This window comes from Cucurbita maxima, unplaced genomic scaffold (assembly GCF_002738345.1).
Source record: "Cucurbita maxima cultivar Rimu unplaced genomic scaffold, Cmax_1.0 Cma_Scf00001, whole genome shotgun sequence".
Lineage (NCBI taxonomy): Eukaryota > Viridiplantae > Streptophyta > Magnoliopsida > Cucurbitales > Cucurbitaceae > Cucurbita > Cucurbita maxima.
The window spans coordinates 9134948-9154641 of NW_019272017.1; the positions used below are offsets into that span (position 1 = coordinate 9134948).

Here is a 19694-nt window from a genome sequence, read left to right on the forward strand (position 1 = left end):
TTTTCTTCAAAACTGAAGCCCATTGTCGTACTCCTCTGGCGACGTAATTTCGCTTCCGCCAACAATCTCCCAAAGATCTAGTCCTTGTAGGCATAACATCATATAAGTTGCTCACATATTATAGTTGTTGTTATTAAATTTCTTGATTCCTCTGATGACTTAGAGATCACCTATCGTGTTGGTAGTACCTCAATAATATCAAACAACCTAGTTTTCAACACAAAAGTTGCAGAATCACGAACGACTCACAACACGAAGAAACTCACTAATAATCACAAAAAATTGCTTATAACGTGGGAGATCAGGTAGACCCGTAATCACAAAACATTTAAGAGTTTCAAGTGATCCAACAATTTATCACAACCTCGCTCGAATATTATACCGTTTGAACCAACTCTTTGGTGGAAACAATCACATTCTTTATTAAGATCAATTAAAAAGAATACCAGTTCACCCAGCACTATTCATATAATGGGCTCATGCAATTATGGGTTTGGCCTTATTGGGCTAGTGAGGATCTTTCAACATATCACCCATCGTAAGACCAAATTAATTTCTTACCCAATCTTTTAGAATGAAAGGTCAGTTGGACTCGGTTAGGACCGTTGATCAAGTTCAGCTAGATTCGATCGTCTATGATACTACAATCAATAGGTAAAAATGGGACTAAGCGATTTGTCAAACTTGTGAGATGTAAAAATGCATTGGTAGGGTAGCGTTCCGCCTTAGAGGGAAGCACCCCTATGAGAAGTGGAAGACGAAAAAAAATATATTTAATTCGTAATTAATTTTTTTGATTCACAAGCACGGTGAAATTTACACCTATTTATTGAAGGTGGACGACATAATTCTGATTCGATCTTACTCGAGGGCTTACTCATCGTTAAAATAGTAACAAAAAGTCGCAAAAATTGACCAACTTTAAATAATAATAATAATAATAATAATAATTGCAATAAAGGTTTGTAAAAGGAAGTCTTTTGAAAAAGAAAAAAAAAAAACACCATGATACCAAAAGCATTAGGAACAGTATGACGTGGAATAAGGTGGGTGGTGTGAGTGTGAAACAGCTGGGTGACATGGCCGTAGTGTGACAGGGAAGTGGTGGGAATGTGGATATGGATTATTGAGATGGCTGCCACGTCAAAAGTGGAATTGAAATTAAAAAAAAAAAAAAAAAAAAAAAAAAAAAAAAAAAAAAAAAAAAAAAAAAANGTGGTGTGAGTGTGAAACAGCTGGGTGACATGGCCGTAGTGTGACAGGGAAGTGGTGGGAATGTGGATATGGATTATTGAGATGGCTGCCACGTCAAAAGTGGAATTGAAATTAAAAAAAAAAAAAAAAAAAAAAAAAAAAAAGATTCCCTATGAGGCCTTGTTTTTTTAAGGATAGTGGGGAACGAAGATTCTGGATTGTAATTGTCATTTTCATGGCCAATGCCAAACAAAAATCTGCGCGAGTGAGACGCTTTTCCAAAGCAAATTGCTAGGAAGGCGGTGTTAAGGGCAGGCGTGGCTTGTGGCTTGTGGCTTGTCGCTTGTCGCCTGTCGCCTGTCGCCTGTCGCCTGTTGCCTGTCGCCGTGGTGGGGCTGCTGCCTTCCTTTCCTTTTCATTCTTTTTCTTCATTCAACCCTTCATTCATTTCATTGTAATGTCGACATTATGTTTTCATTTGCGCTTCAACTTTTAATACTCGTGGGTTTTATGATTCGGATTACGATTTGAAATACGGGTTCATGACTCAGGGTTTTGATGTTCTCTTGCTTCTTCTACGACATGACTACGTCACTTACTTGACTTAGAATGAGTTCAAATATTGAGGGTCTTGACATTCCCCTGCTTCTTCTGCGACATAACTATCTTACCTATTTGACTTGAATGAGTTCTAATATCTTTATAGTTCAGACGAGGATTTGGAATCTGGATTCAACATCTGAGAGTCTTGATATTTCCCTACTTCTTCTTCTTCTGCAATGTGACTATGTTGTTGTAAGTTGTGAAGATGCATTGTCATAACTCTCATTTAGTTCATAATCCTTGATGTTCATATTCTCATTTATTTTAGTTATTAACTCTCATTTAGTTCATTTATTTTGGTTATTAACTTTCATTTATAGTTCATAACCCTTTTGATTCATATTCTCTATAAGAATTAATATTGTTATATCTATATAAATGTTTGTCTAGCATTGTTTTGAAATGTGGAGTTATTGTCATTTTGTATTTGCGTAAAAAGTAATTAGGAGGAATTTTGGAAGAGAGACTTTGTAGTGTGAGAGTGTGAGAGATACACTCGTAAACATTTTAGTTATTGTGATTGGCTACCACTAGTGGATTTAGAGGAATTTCTTCTCTCGTAACCATGTAAATCTTTGTATCTCCTTGTTTAATTTCTATTTGTGGGTGTGTAAGTGTGATCAATCTTAGTTCTGCTTCTGCAACAACAATTGGGTATTAGAGTACTTTTTGTTGGAGCATTTGCATTACAACAATTGGGTATCAAACATTAGCGATTGTAACATTACTGCACAACATATGTCACCTATTAGACTTGAACGAGCTCTAATATCGCAAAATAGGATTAGGATTTGAAATCTAGATTCAACAATTTGAGAGTCTTGACATTCTCCTACTTATTCTATGACATGAGTATGTCACCTACTCGACTTGAACGAGTTCTAATATCCCCACACGATTCCTAGGAAATTTATTAAACGATTACCTAACATAGGATTACTCAAAAACAAACATGTTTAACTTTGAAGTTCATATAATTGTATGATAAAAAAGGAAATTATGTCTTGTTTGTATCGATAGTAACGGTAAATTATTTTGAGTACTTTTTAATTATAGTTTCATATGCCAGAGAGTACTAGATGTGGTATTAGTTCATTCACGTACTTTTTGTGTACTTTTTAATTGTAGTGAGAGCTCGGTCAATATTAAAATAAACTTTATAATATATGGTTAAGTCAAGAAAAAAAAAATTAATTAATTAATCAATATAATATCTAAATATAAAAAATATGACCAGATTTTCCCTCGTGTAGTCTAAGACATGTTTGTAGCTGCAAAATCTTTTTAATCGATACTATTGTTGTGTTATTTTATTATTATAATGTCTGTATGTATGACATTTAGACAAAATCATGTATATTTGTGCTACCCAACATGAAACGACTCAAATTCTATTATAGGGAGACCAAATAATTATCAACGCTTTTCGATTTAGCGTCATAAACTTTCTTGGTTAAATCTTTTCAATGCAATTGATATTTACAGTATTTTCTTTCAAATAACTTTCAATTCATTTTCTCGCTCACATTAAAAATATTATCTTAATACGTGACTCGAGACTAAAGATTACATCGAAGTTATCTGTAAAGTACAATTTTTATATGGTTAGTTCGTTGGATTAGAACATATATCACCCAATTACTTTTTTTTCCGTCAAAAGAGTATATATATATATATATATATTAATCAGCAATCATTTTTAATTAAACTTTTTATAATTTCTTTATTAAACATTACGTTATTAAGTTCATCCACATCAATCAAATAAATCTCATTTCACGTGTATTTTGCTTACTTTATCACTTTATATTATTAAAATAAATTAATAATAATAAATAATTAAATAAACGAAAGGATGTTGGATTTATTACAATTGGTGCACGTGGAAAATAGCTTTTCCAAAAGTTTTCTTTGAATAAAATTAAAGAAAAAAAAAAAAAGGAAATGTCTTCTCAGCCATGGAATATGTTCATACAATATATACACTTTATATATATATATATATATAATTTCTAATAAATTAAAAAAAAAACTTGTTTGCAATATATTTTAATAATTCCTTTGATATGGATTTTTATCTTGTTTTTATTATTTTTTATTAAATAAAATTTTAAAATATAGTAAAATTATAATGGAAACTGTAAGTTAAATTATACGTACCAGTGTTTTCATCTTAAATTTAATAGAGAAATAATTTGAACTATTTTTTTTTACCGGAGTTCGAAGAAATATATTTACAAAGATTTATTTTTAAAAATATTTTTGACTTATTGGGTTAGAACGAAAAATATTTTTATTAACTATAAATTCAAACTTCAAAATGAATTACATTAAAAAGCAAATATATAAATATTCATTGAATTTTTTAAATTAGAATGTAAAACTATATATTATTTCAAAATAATAAAACTACTATCCATAAATTAATTAAATATTTAGTTAGTAACTACAATTTTTTTTTTTTTTTTTTTTGTTATTATCGTAAATATATATAACATTTTTTTTTACATGAAATAAAATTTATTATTTTTTTTGGAAATATATCACAATTTTGGTAAGACACACTATTTGTCAGTTATCCATGGAACCCAATTTTTTACTTTTTTTTAATTAAATTTTTTTTTTTTATGTTTATACAATGAATTTCGAATTATATCCTACAACAAGCAACCCACCTACCAAATTTGAATTACACCTTTAAATAATATTATTATTAATAATAAAAATAAAATGGTACATGAAGAAATTTGGAAAAAAAAAAGGAATAAATGACAAAATGTTAACTAAATTAAATATTATGTCTCACATTATATATTAAATTAATATATAATGGTAATTGTGTATTTAAATTAAATTATATTTTATTTTCAAATAAACTGAAAGGAAAAAAAAATCACTAACATATTATATTAAATAAACAAATACAAAACAAAACAAATTAGTAAGGATAATAAATCACTAAAATACACACAATTAATTAGAGATAATTTTGATTTATAATAGAAATCCACAATATTTTTTATTTTTGTTAAAAAAAACCTATATTTTTTCATATTTATTTGATGCATTTAATCAACTTATTAATTAGAGAAAAATTATTTAATTTAAATTAAATTACTATATATTCGAATTTTTTTTGACTTAAAAAGATTATTTAAGTTGAAATTACTAATTAGCCATCAAAAGCCAAAAGTTTAAATACTTTTTATCTTTTAAAAAAAAAAATTACCTCGTGGTAGTGGCACGTGAGACTCACGTTTGCAGCACACGCCAGCAAGATCTCTGGCACGCGCCGAGCCCGGTTTGAGGAGGGTTAGCAACTCGGTGCCACCCATCAGTCACACGACTTGGCGTTACGTCATCAATCCACTTTATCTCCAGGGTAACAATCCACGTGGCACTCTTTTCATTAGTGCACAGGATTCGATAACATTAACGTGACTGGTCCAAATCACTCCTCTAACGAATAAAGTTCTTATTCCTGAACCCAAAAAATTAAAATTAAATTAAAAAAGTAATTTATTTATTTTTACTTTTGTGTTTAATTGGATAAATTAACTTTATAATAATGGATTTATTGCCCTTCTATTTAGTTTTTGTTTTTTTTTTATTAATAGTAGCTATTATTATAGAAATAATATTAATTTTTACCACTTGAACGACCCGTTAATTTTAAATCAAAACAATATTGATTTAATTTTGTGTGGTCCCATTAGTGACTCTGGTTAATTTCGTTCGGGACCATTATGTGATTTATGAAAGTATTAAGATTTAATTTAATTAAAATTTATCATTTTCATATACTATATAAGATTTTAAAAAATAATAATGACATAACTATATATATATATATTATTTTAACTAAATATTAATATTAAATATCCATTAATTAAACTTAAAAAATATTCAGAAATTTAACAATTAATAAACCATATAAATAAAACAGTGTGATTTTTAAGAATAATAATCCATTTAAAGATTTTTTAAAAAATAAGGAAATGTGAATATAAAATGGAGTCATTATGAGGGTATTATCGGAATTGCAAGTTCATCTGGGAGGTGAATGAACTATAATGGCGGATTATATGTTTTTGAGCGGCTTAATTGGACCGAAAATGATAAGAGTTTGGTACGACAAAGACTAAGTGACAGAATTTGCTATTTTTAAATGCGATTCCATATATAAAGAACATGCTCACTGGCCACTGAGATAAATCCACCAGGTTTTTCCTCAAATTTTGCTTCAGTTTTCATCATTTTCACGGGGTTCTTCTTGTTCTTGTTTTGTTGTTCTGAATTCCATGGATTTCTTCTCTTGCTGAGCTATTTCTATTTAAACTCACATTTCGCTTTCTGAAATGACTCTGCTGATTCTTACTGAGTTTGCCGTCTTCTTCTCAATGCGTTTCGAGATTTAAACGCAATTTTTCATGGATATTCCTTCTGTTATCGTAAATGCTGTGTTTATTTTTGCATTATCGATGTGGATTTTGCTTCACTCGTGTAGACGAGAAGCAGAGAGTGGAATCCCTCAATCGAGAAACAGAGCATTTCGAGAGTTTAAATGGCTAACCAGCATTACGATCTTTTCTAATGCTGTTCTTCCGTTTTGGTATTCTGGTTTTGCTGCTTATGAGTACTGGAATCGTAGAATCGTTGATTGGGGATTGATCATCTCCGCTTTAACGTGGATTTTCGCCGCTGCGATTGCTTTCTACTGGAGAAATGGAACTAATCATCAAGCCAAAAGATGGCCGTTGATTCTAATTGTTTGGTGGATTTTCTCTTGTTTGTATGGATTAGGTTCTTCGATTATTTACCTGCTTACATACTTGAAATCCATGGAGTTTCCTCATTTTCTTCCAAAAGCTACTGTTATAGATTTTGCTTCATTCACTCTGTCTTTGATAATCTGCTGTACTGCGCTGATTGTTAACTATCATGATAAACACAATGATCTTGAGAAATCATTGCTCCAAAAAGAGAATGATTCTTGTTCTGAAGATGATGGTGGGTTCATCAGTCCTGGATTTTGGAGTCAAATTACATTCCAATGGCTGAATCCGCTCTTCAAAAGGGGGAGGAATCAAAAACTTGAATTAGTTCATGTTCCTTGTGTTCCTCAATCTGAAACAGCTGAATATGTTTCCTCCTTGCTGGAAGAATCGCTTCAGAGAAAGAAAATTGAATCATCTTCCTTGCCCAAAGCTATAGTTCTAGCTACATGGAAATCTCTGGTTTTAACTGCAATATTTGCGGGTACTGTTCTTGCTTACACTGTTTGAATTCTTCTCTACAAACTGTAAATCTTTGTGTTTCTCTAATTTCTTCTTTGTTCAAAACTTTTATTAGGAGTCAACACATTAGCATCCTTTATGGGGCCTTTCTTAATCTCCAACTTTGTGAATTATCTGTTGGGAAAAAGCGATGAATCAAGCAACCGTGATGGGTTGATTCTTGCATTCTTCTTCTTCTTTGCTAAGACATTGGAGTCTCTTACTCAAAGACAGTGGTATTTCGGCACTCACCGTGTCGGTATCCAGGTAAGGGCAGCTCTTACAGTGATGATCTACAAGAAATCTTTATCTGTTAATGCTGCTGGTCCAAGTAATGGAAAGATCATTAATCTAATAAATGTTGATGTTGAAAGAATTGGAGACTTCTCTTGGTATATCCATAAGATTTGGTTGCTTCCTGTCCAAATAGCTCTAGCACTTATCGTTCTTTTTAGGAATCTTGGAGCTGCTCCTTCCATTACTGCTCTGTTAGCTACAATATTTATAATGGTAAGCAACACACCTTTAGCTAATGTTCAAGAAAGTCTACACTCGAAAATAATGGATGCAAGAGACTCTAGAATCAAATTGACATCAGAGACTCTAAAGAACATGAGAGTCTTGAAACTCCATTCTTGGGAACAGACATTTATGAAGAAGGTCTTGCAACTTCGAGAAGTCGAAAGGAGCTGGTTAAAGAGATATCTGTATACATGCTCCGTTATAGCATTTCTGTTTTGGGTTTCACCAACTTTAGTTTCAGTACTTACTTTTGGTGCTTGTGTTATGATGAAAATCCCTCTAACAGCAGGCACGGTTTTATCAGCCATTGCTACTTTTAGGATCCTACAAGATCCAATTTATAACCTACCGGAGCTGATTTCCATGATTGCTCAAACAAAAGTCTCCCTTGACCGTATACAAGAGTTCATTCAAGAAGAAGATCAAAGGAAGCAGATTTATCATCCTCCTGCCAGTTCATCAGATATCGTGATCGAAATGGAGGTAGGGGAGTATTTGTGGGAAGCGAGCGATCTAAATTTTAAGAAACCAACCATAAAAGTTGCAGAAAAGATGCAAATACCAAAAGGTTACAAAGTTGCAGTTTGCGGGTCGGTCGGTTCGGGAAAATCGAGCCTACTTTGTAGTATACTCGGTGAGATCCCACAGATTTCAGGAACACAAATGAAGATACATGGAACTAAAGCTTATGTTCCCCAAAGTGCTTGGATCCAATCAGGCACTGTAAGAGAGAATGTGCTGTTTGGGAAGGAGATTGATAAACATTTTTATGAGGATGTGCTAGAAGCCTGCGCTTTGAATCAGGATATCAAGCTGTGGCTGGATGGCGATTGCACCTTGTTGGGAGAGAGGGGTGTGAATCTAAGTGGTGGACAAAAGCAGCGGATTCAATTGGCAAGGGCAGTGTATAGTGATGCAGATGTTTACTTCCTGGATGATCCTTTTAGTGCTGTGGACGCATGTACTGGAACACATTTGTTCAAGGTGAGCATCACATTTTTGTTATTCTTGTAGTCTCTTTCTTTTTAAGATTCTTACACGAAACTTTAATGATAATGCAGAGATGTCTTTTGCAACTTCTGTCTAGTAAAACTGTTGTATATGCTACTCATCACTTGGAATTCATAGAAGCTGCGGACCTTGTTCTGGTAAGTACTCCAGTTTTTTAGTTGTTTTCCATGGAGTATCACGAGCACTAACTGTTAGGGATTGTTGGGAGGGAATACTATATTGACTAATTTAGGGAATGATCATGAGTTTATAAGTAAGGAATACATATCCATTGGTATGAGGCCTTTTGGGAAAGCTCGAACCAAAGCCATGAGAGCTTATGCTCAAAGTGGACAATATCATACCATTGTGGAGATCTGTTATTACTAACATGATATCAGAGTCATGCCCTTAACTTGCCATATCAATAGAATCCTCAAATATCGAACAAAGAAGTTGTGAGCCGCGAAAGTGTAGTCAAAAGTGACTCAAGTGTCGAACAAAGGGTGTAATTTGTTCGAGGACTCCAGAGAAGGAGTCGAGCCTCGATTAAGGAGAGGTTATTCGAGGGTTCCATAGGTCTCAGGGGAGGCTCTATAGTGTACTTCGTTCGAGGGGAGGATTGTTGAGGATTGTTGGGAGGGAGTCCCAAATTGACTAATTTAGGGAATGATCATAGTAAGGAATATATCTCCATTGTTACGAGGCCTTTTGGGAAAGCCCAAAGCAAAGTCATGAGAGCTTATGCTCAAACTGGACAATATCATACCATTGTAGAGATTCCTTATTCCTAACACTAACCCCAGCTGCCTCGTATTGAATTCGAATGCTTTTGCTTTCAGGTAATGAAAAATGGCCATATTGTTCAATCGGGAAAGTATGCAGAATTAATATCAGATTCGAACGGTGAACTTGCTAGACACATTGCAGCACATAGAAGATCACTGAATGGAGTTAAGCCACTGAAAGAAGATGAACATCATAAAAGACCATGTAAGACACATCAAATAGAAGCTCTAGATGAAAGTTCTTCCTTGTCTCTTGGAAATGGTGGCCACTCTGTGAGAGCTCAAGAAGAGGAAGCACAAACCGGTCGTGTAAAGTGGAGTGTCTACTCAACCTTCATCACATCTGCTTATAAAGGAGCTCTTGTTCCTGTAATCCTTCTGTGTCAAGTTTTGTTTCAAATCCTTCAGATGGGCAGTAATTACTGGATTTCTTGGGCAACAGAAGAAGAAGGCAAGGTCAGCAGAAAGCAGTTTTTCGTGACGTTCGTTTTGATGTCCGGTGGGAGCTCCATCTTTATATTAGGCCGCGCTGTTTTTATGGCAACCATTGCTATCGAGACGGCACAACGAATGTTTCTTGGAATGGTGACATCAATATTTGCAGCACCTATTTCATTTTTTGATGCCAAACCTTCAAGCCAAATCCTTAACAGGGTAATAACCTTCTCAACGTGTTTGTTATAGTCACGTCCATTAAATTTTTGCATTACGTCAATAATGCCAACCCCCCCTTTTCTTCTTCTCTATGATGCAGTCATCTACTGATCAAAGCACCTTGGATACAGATATCCCTTATAGATTAGGAGGATTGGCTTTTGCACTCATTCAGCTGTTGAGTATCATCATTCTGATGTCCAAGGTTGCATGGCAAGTTTTCCCACTCTTCCTTGTCGTCCTTGCTCTCTCTATATGGTACCAGGCGAGAACATAAACCCACTTTTAGCTTTTCATTTACTCCCAATTCATCAAATATGATATCAAAAAGCAAGTAGTTTTAGGATTTTAATCCTTAGCTCATCAGGTTTAGTGTCTTGAAATGTTTTTTATTCCCTTTACAGGGATATTACATCAGTACTGCTAGAGAACTAGCTAGAATGGTCGGGATTCGAAAGGCTCCGATTCTTCATCACTTTTCGGAAACAGTCGTTGGTGCAACAATTATCCGTTGTTTTAATCAAGAGGATCGTTTCTTGAGAAAAACACTGAAGCTGGTTGATGATTATTCTCGTGTGGTTTTTCACAACTCGACTTCTATGGAATGGTTGTGCCTACGGATCAATTTTCTTTTCGACGTCGTCTTCTTTCTTGCACTCGTCATCTTAGTGACCCTTCCTAGAACAGCAATTGATCCTAGTAAGCTTATCTGTCACTGCCATCCATAACTTTCATTTGATCAACATATCACCTAAGCAAATGGTCTATCTTACTACAGGCTTAGCAGGATTAGCAGCCACATATGGTTTGAACATGAATGTGCTTCAGGCTTGGGTGATATGGAATTTATGCAACGTTGAGAACAAAATGATATCTGTTGAAAGAATTCTTCAGTTTACGAACATCGCTTCGGAAGCACCCCCGGTTATCGAAGATTGTAGGCCGCTGCCGGAATGGCCAACGGAGGGAAAGATAGAACTTGAGAACCTCCATGTCCAATACCGTCCTAATCTTCCATTGGTTCTCAAAGGGATCACTTGTACCTTCCAAAAAAGGAAGAAAGTTGGAGTTGTTGGCAGGACAGGAAGTGGTAAGTCCACCTTAATCCAAGCACTTTTTAGAGTGGTTGAGCCTTCTGCTGGAAGGATTCTCATTGATGGAGTTGATATTTGCAAAATGGGTCTGCATGATCTGAGGTCTAAGTTGGGTATCATTCCACAAGACCCAACATTGTTCCAAGGAACCATGAGAACTAATCTAGACCCTTTGCAACAACATAATGATCAAGAAATATGGGAGGTGAGCTTGGAAGTGCCTTGTTTCGTGGATGATGAAATGTTAACACGGTCTTAACTTAACACTAACTTAATATTTCAGGTCCTTCACAAGTGTCGGTTCGCCGAGATCATCCAAACAGACCGAACAGTTCTTGAAGCACCAGGTACGATGAGGTCTTCCATTGTTTTGGAAGTGTTCTTGTTCAGTTTGGTTTATTTTCTACTCAAATGTAATGCTGCAGTTGCTGAAGATGGAGAGAATTGGAGTGTTGGACAGAGGCAACTTGTTTGCTTGGCTAGGGTGCTTCTCAAGAAGCGTAGGATTCTTGTGTTGGATGAGGCAACAGCCTCCATTGATACTGCAACAGAAAACAGAATTCAGGAAACGATAAGAGAGGAGACGAATGGATGCACCGTCATTACCGTGGCTCATCGAATCCCGACGGTCATCGACAATGATTTGGTTTTGGTTCTTGATGAAGGCAAGCCAACTTCTTACATTAGAGTATATTATAAAAACTAAAGCTACTAGTATCATTCTAATGCATGAGTTGCATTGTTATAGGCAAGGTGATCGAGTACGATTCACCGTCTCGATTACTCGAGAACAGTTCTTCTATGTTTTCGAAGTTGGTGGCAGAATTCTTGAGGAGATCATCCAACAGTCGCTCATAGTCGATGGGGACTTTCGCCAACCAAACCTGAAGTTCATGACTGATTGACTTGCACACTGCTACTAACTGCCTAGGCTGGAGATTTGTAAAGTAAGAAATTTGATACTCATCCTTTGAAGCAATAGCAGATCCAAGCAAATAGATTGACAAGCTTTCTACCATTAGTTGATGAGATAGATACAGAGCCTTAGGTATTAACCATAGTCTTCCCCTCTTATTGTTGTTTTGATGTAATTGAAAGCATGTTTCATTTCACCATAATAAAAATTTTATGCCACAGAGCAGTTGATGATATTTGTTGATCGTTCCATTCTTCTTGGTTGGGTGAGACAAAAAAACCGATTCAACATGCTTTGAATGATTAAGGCGGTTAAAATATCATCGAATGAGGCCATTGTCTATATATTTTAAGAAAATGACCTAAGTTCCGCTTATTTAGGATTTCCTGACCCTTCATGAATGGATGAAATCAACGGATTTTCCTTGCCTCCTGGATCCATTGGGTGAGTGGAAGACATTGAGAAGGGCTTCACGATGTTTGTTGATATATGTTACAATAATGAATCATTGATTTAACTAAATAACTAAATAAAATAAATAGATCTTTTTCCTTGTCTTAGGTTGATGGATCTTCTCCATTGAAAGATCCCCTATATGGATTATACACATTCAATGAGACAAATTCAGTTGAAAGATGAGGACATTGGGCGAGAGTCCTAGAATCTCTCGTCAATAGAAGTTAGACCATTTAGGGACTAACACCCGTCTCATCAATAGAAGTTAGACCATCTAGGGACTAACACCCGCCTAAGGACTAACACCAGTCTGATTTTAGGTATTTTAGGAATAAAATGTAATTATTTTAGGAAAAACATTTATATATTTTAGGAATAAATAATTAAATATTTTAGGAGACTTAGATATTTTAAGAATAAATATATCTAATTAGAAAAAATATTTATATATTTTAGAAATAAATGATTAAATATTTTAGGTATAAAAATATTTAATTATTTTAGGAAAAACATTTATATATTCTAAGAATAAAGGATTAAATATTTTAGGAGATTTAGATAGGGGAGGAAGAAAGATTTCTAATTATTTTAGAAAAAACATTTATATATTTTAAGAATAAATGATTAAATATTTTAAGAATAAATTGTCTATATAAATATCTTCAACCCTACCAAAATTTTCAATCTCAAGAAATACCAAACAGTATCAAGTAAAGCGAAGTGCAGTATCAAGAAATCTCAAGTAAAGCAAAGTATAAAAGTATTTTATCGAATGTCTTGTAATTTCTTTTCGATTGATCAGAGATATGCAGATGTCGTAGTTGCATAAGCTGAATCAACATCATGACAACGACATTCTGGAAACTGTTGGACCAACCACAATTAGTGTAATGTTTGGGTGCGTATATATAGCTCGTAAAATAAAATATGATAGAAAAATAAACCATAAAATTATTAACTTAAAAAACGTAAAATAAAATATGACAATATTACGTGTTGCACGCTATTTCAAAAGTAGATGATTTAATCTTCACCCAATAATGATTAAACTAAAAACACTCGTCACCAAAACATGACATCTAACACATCAACATATAGTTCCATCCGCATAATGCGGTTATTATAACTTAAAAGTATTAGATTAGACAACTGATAACCAAATTACTTTCTAATCTTATACGAACCGCTTCCATCAATGAAAAGAGTTAGGCATCTCGGCCTATCACATGACACATACGTTTTTCAAATCCAACCCATAATTCAAAAACATAACACGCCAAAGCTTTTTCGGTCGGAATAATGTTTTTTTTTATTTAAACCAAAGTTTGCAAGTAATTAAAATGAATGAATCAAAACATCCATCATAACAAATCATTCACTCCCATAACCACTTTCCTCATCGACCGTTGAATTCGTTCATAAAAACATGGAAATAATTCATTTATTTTGGTAAAACCAAACCAAATTTAATTAATTACCATAAAGGGTAGCAATGGGGGGATGAATAGAAGCAAAGAATTAGGTGGCAAAGAGGGGTAGAAAGGTAAAAATGTAGTGTGGACATGGATATGCTGACACAGACCACCTCAGAACTCGGAGATTCCTAGATTCAAACGAGGAACAGGCAAGACAAGGTGAAAAGGTAAATTCGACAGAATATGAATGTTTGTAAGCCATACAATTACTAACCCACTAATTATAGATTGTGTGTTAAGATCCTTTAAATATGGGAGCTGCTAGTGTGGAACAATAAGCTCACCCTGGTTCGATCTATTGAGTCTCTTAATTGGTGTGTCGTAAAATCAAGCACAAAAATGGTTCATGATCAAGATCCGTCAACGAACGCTGGCGTTGCCAATCAGAAAGCCATCGACGACTGGCTTCCGATCACTTCTTCTAGGAATGCCAAATGGTGGTATGCTGCTTTTCATAATGTCACTGCCATGGTCGGCGCCGGCGTCCTCAGCCTCCCTTATGCCATGTCTGAACTGGGATGGTACTCTCTCTCTCTCTCTAGATATCATGATAAAGATTCTCTTTTTTCGATTTTGCTACTGTTTTAGACATATACACATCGACCCACTTCAATCGATATTTTCGATGGTATGTACTCCTGACCTAAAAAGGTTTAGTGTCGTTGGATATCGTTGACTATACTGTGAATCATCTACTTATCTAATGAATGTGAGATTTTAGTTGCATTTTCCACAATTCTTTTGATATTTTCTAAACGTTTAAAAAACGATACTTTAAATTAATATTTTGGATGGAAGCTGACTTAGAATGATGTAGTGGTGGGCTAAACCTTCGATACTAGCTCTAGATTTGCACAACAAAGAGAAAGGCGTCCCATACAAACCTTTTTTACTACCTATTCTATAACAGGAGCGTTTGATACTTTTTGTACTACTCAAACGGTCAGTCTCGAGGTGAAACTTCCGTTACTCTCTACATTTTGCTGAGTTGTATGTGGTACAGCCTGGTTAGGTAGGGAAGATGATGCCTCCTTTGGATTTCCATAATAAGTGACGATCCAAATCTATGTTATAAGTCACTATCTCATCTGGAGTGTCATAATAAGTGACGATCCAAATTTATGTTATAGGCAACTGAAACCTTCCCTCCTACCTATTCTGTAACAAGAGCATTCGACGGTTCCTATACTTCTCGAAGGGTCAGCCTGGAGGCGGAACTACCCTCACCCTCTATATTTTGTTGCGCTGCATTTGAGTTGTCATAATAAGTGACGATCCAAATCTATGTTAAAAGGCGACTGAAACCTCCCCTTCTGCCTATTTTGTAACAAGAGCATTCGATGCTTCCTGTACTGTTCGAAGGGTCGGTCTGGAGGCAGAACTACCTCACTCTCTACATTTTGCTGAATTGCATCTAGGTTATCATAATAAGTGACGATCTAAATCTACAGTAGAGGGTAGAGGCGACTGACCCACCAATCTAGATCCAAATTTTGGCTTAAAAGTTTAAAGGGTTTCTAATATAATTGTAATTTTGAGTAATATTTGCAATTGGGATTAAATTTTTTGAATTTTTTTAATTAAAATTATGGTAATTGGCAGGGGACCTGGTTCGGTGATAATGACTCTGTCATGGATCATTACGCTGTACACGCTATGGCAAATGGTGGAGATGCACGAGATGGTGCCTGGGAAGAGGTTCGACAGGTACCACGAGCTGGGGCAGTACGCCTTCGGCGAGAAGCTTGGCCTTTGGATCGTGGTTCCTCAGCAGCTGACGGTGGAAGTCGGCGTCAATGTCGTCTACATGGTCACCGGCGGCAAGTGCTTAAAGAAGTTCCACGAGACAGTCTGCCCCAGCTGCTCCAACATCAAAACCTCTTACTTCATAGTCATATTCGCCTCCATCCATTTCGTCCTCTCCCACCTCCCCAATTTCAACTCCATCTCCGGCGTCTCTCTCGCCGCAGCCGTCATGTCTCTCAGCTACTCCACGGTGGCGTGGGTTGCTTCCTTGGAGAAAGGAGTGCAGGCGGACGTGGACTACAGCTATAGAGCCAAGACCAAATCGGACGGCGTTTTCCACTTCTTGAGTGGGTTGGGTGAAGTGGCGTTTGCGTTTGCTGGCCACAACGTTGTTTTGGAGATCCAAGCCACCATTCCTTCCACGCCGGAGAAGCCCTCCAAAGGCCCCATGTGGAAAGGTGTCGTTTTGGCTTACATCGTTGTCGCTTTATGCTATTTCCCTGTCGCCATGATTGGCTATTGGGTATTCGGCAACTCTGTTGAAGACAACATCCTTATTTCCCTCGAAAAACCTGCCTGGCTCATTGCCGTTGCCAACATGTTCGTAGTCATCCATGTCATCGGCAGCTACCAGGTACTCGTAATTATGTTTAAAATATTATTCAATAAGACCGTCACAATTAACCATTTTTTTTTTTATTTATAGATTTATGCTATGCCCGTGTTCGACATGATGGAGACATTGTTGGTGAAACGATGGAACTTTACTCCCTGTTTCCGACTTCGATTCATCACTCGATCTTTATACGTCGGTGAGTTAAATCCTCTCGTCACAATTTTCATCTCTTGAATATATGCATTACGAGTGTTCCGTGAATTTTGTTATAACTTTTTTTTTAAGACCAAACTCGAACTTTTGAAATTATAAAATAATCAATTGAACTCAATTTAACCATAAATCTTTTGGGCGTGGATTTGTTGAAATAGCATAACAATCCACACATTTGATCTTAGTGAATAGAAAGAACAACAATAATTTTCAGACTACTGTAATACCCTATATATCTTTATCATATGTCTTGTTTATCAATTGAATATATTGGCTAAAGGTTTATATTGATGAGTTACGAGATAATATATATAATAGATAAAATACATTTTTAGACCATCTTATATATATAGTTCAGTTTATACTGTAATAGTTTTATCATATGACATATATATCAATTGAATAATTAGATGACTTGAAAAGATATATATATGTGGTTAATTCGAGTGGATTTTTAATAAAAGTAAAATGTTAGTTCATAAAATATTTATTCATTCAATTCAATGGCTGGCTGCAGCTTTTACAATGTTTGTGGGAATAGCCGTGCCTTTCTTCGGTGGCTTGCTTGGGTTCTTCGGAGGCCTAGCGTTCGCGCCCACAACTTACTTCGTAACCAAAACCATCATAAACTAATCTAAATTATCACAACATCATATTCACAAAACTAACACCCGATCATATGACCTATTCTTTACGTGCAGCTCCCATGCATCATGTGGCTAGCGATATACAAGCCCAAAAGATTCGGCCTATCATGGACCACAAATTGGGTAACTTTCCAGGAAACCCAATTCGCCATTTGATCATTTTTTGAACCATTCTGTGACTGAAACTGGTGTGAATTGCTTCAGGTTTGCATTGTGTTCGGCATTCTGCTGATGGTCCTGTCGCCCATCGGCGGCCTGAGAACGCTCATCCTTTCAGCCAAGAACTACCAGTTCTTCTCATGAACATGATCACAGCAAGAAGTTGGCAGTGTTCTCTGCAGCCAATTGTTATAGCACAGAAGTCAGGATTTGGCAGCCAGATTAAATAATTGGCTATGTTCTCTAGCCCAACCAGTTTGTACTTCAATAGGAGCTCAAGAAACGTAAGGAGGCTAGAATAATCCCCAAAAAGAGATGGAATTGTGTGTTTCTACCTGCAATGGAATGCCTTTTTATTTCATTAGGTTAGAAATACTGATAGGGTTATCTTATGTTTGTTGCTTTCATTTCTACTACTATTATAATAATATATACTATTATATCAAATATTTCTACGTTACTTTGTTCGAGCAGATATTGTTTGCTTCAGCTCGTTATATATAGTTGTAAGTCTCACGATTTTAACATGTGTTATACTTAGGGAGAGGTTTTCACACCCTTATCAGTGATGCTTCATTTCCCTCTCTAATTAATGTAGAATCTCACAATCTAACCCCTTTGAGGACTAGCAAGCTTCATTCCCCTCTTCAACGTCTTCCCTAGTACATATGATATCATTTGTAATAGCACAAGTCCACTACTAGTAAATATTGCTATTTTGGCTCGTTATGTAATGCTATTTTGGCTCGTTATGTAACACCGTTAGCCTCATTATTTTAAAATGCATTTATTAAGGAGTGATTTTCATTCCCTTGTAATGATTGTTTTGTTCCCCTCTCCAACTGATGTAGGATTTCACAATCCACTCGTAATTGCTCAAAGTTGATAATATCTGCTAGCAGTGGGCTTGGTGGATTGTTAGAGATAGGAAACGAGTTACCTACTTTTAATGGTCAAAGCAAATCATGAGTAGGATTTAAACCTACGACCAATCAGTTAATAGCTATCGATCGCTCTACCCTTGAGCTTGCTTAGCTACTATGAACAACGATAAATTAGGTCTACGAAATTTAATTCTCGTACTCGTCCCATGAATAATATGAACTTGTTTTCTATCTTAACTCTTGGAACTTATAGTATGATATTAAAGAAAATATTATATCATAATATTGATAAACTAAAATAAAAACAAAAATATTCGATAATAATTTTTCGATTTTCTCGTGCAATTTTTTAATAGACGATTTTAAATTTTATTCTATTTATGTCTGCATAATTAAAACAAATCACATTAAATAAAAAGAAAATTCCGAAAAGGAAAATAGTTTTAAATTCCTATTGTTTTCAACAAATTATAAAATATTTTTAAAACCGAACCGACTTAAATGAAATGACCCGGTCGGTTTATATTTTTGAATAAAACCGAACCGACTTATATCCTTTTCCATATGAATTGGTGAGGTTGTCGTTTGATGAAGAGGAAGAGATTTCAAACGAGTAACCCTAAGAATTGGCAGTGTCATGGATGACGAGATAGGAGAAGAGTTCGAGAGGAGTGGTTTCACGTTTGACGAAGAGGAAGAGATTCTCAAGAAATGTAAGCTCTACTTCTCATTTTTGTTTGGTTTAAGTTCATGATTGGGTAGCATTGACGCGCGATTCCTCCCTCTTCTGTATTGGATCTTTCGTTGTGTGTTCATTACAATCTAAAGCCTTCAGATATAGATTCTCAAGAGATGACTGTTTATAAATTGATGAGGTAGATCCATCAGTTCTTTAATGATTAAATTATTAAAGATCGCCTTATTCTGCAGCCTGCTTTTGACATTTCATCTGATCTTAGACTTCTGGTAACTTATTCTTAGGATTTGAGTTACTTCCAAATCTGGAGCTTGATTATGTTGAGTAATGCTTACTGTTGAACTATGTTGGTTTTGGTTCAGATATCCAGTCTCCCAACCCAGGCTTTTTGGAAGGAAATCAGGTAAAACATGGATACAACTTTGCATTTCCAAACAAGTTTTTTATGAATATCTTATTTTCATCCAGATTTTCTATGTTGGACGTTTGAAGTTTGCTATCACTGTTTATCAATTAATAGCTGGTTGTTTTGATACTATGACAAGAAAGAAAGAAAGAGGGAAAAATGAGCGCTGGATGCTCCATTGTAAAAAAAAGACATCAACATATAACGAAGCGAAACAAAAAAAAAAATTTTTATCCCACTACGATCATCTTGGCCTTTAGTTTGTACGGGATGTGTGTTTATTCTGGAGTAGGAATAACAATAACCGTCCATCGGTATTCTATTGCTTACAAGTGAAGAATTACATTAGTTTAGGGTA

At 35.2% G+C, this 19694-nt stretch overlaps 2 protein-coding genes across 2 annotated transcripts; both read left to right on the forward strand.

Annotated features, from left to right (window-relative positions):
• The first annotated feature begins 5935 nt into the window (after positions 1-5935).
• On the forward strand, positions 5936-12272 carry LOC111492148 (putative ABC transporter C family member 15). Its single transcript, XM_023141403.1, has 10 exons — positions 5936-7056; positions 7150-8579; positions 8657-8743; positions 9428-10027; positions 10128-10292; positions 10432-10726; positions 10806-11326; positions 11405-11468; positions 11547-11786; positions 11870-12272. Exons 1-10 carry the CDS (start codon positions 6228-6230, stop codon positions 11977-11979), a joined length of 4341 nt encoding a protein of 1446 aa, XP_022997171.1. The 5' UTR covers positions 5936-6227; the 3' UTR covers positions 11980-12272.
• A 2077-nt stretch (positions 12273-14349) lies between these two features.
• Positions 14350-17675, forward strand: LOC111493188 (lysine histidine transporter 1-like). Its single transcript, XM_023142835.1, has 6 exons — positions 14350-14489; positions 15571-16348; positions 16421-16526; positions 17061-17152; positions 17245-17313; positions 17395-17675. The coding sequence occupies exons 1-6, from the start codon at positions 14437-14439 to the stop codon at positions 17491-17493; spliced, it is 1197 nt and encodes a 398-aa protein (XP_022998603.1). The 5' UTR covers positions 14350-14436; the 3' UTR covers positions 17494-17675.
• Positions 17676-19694: the final 2019 nt, after the last annotated feature.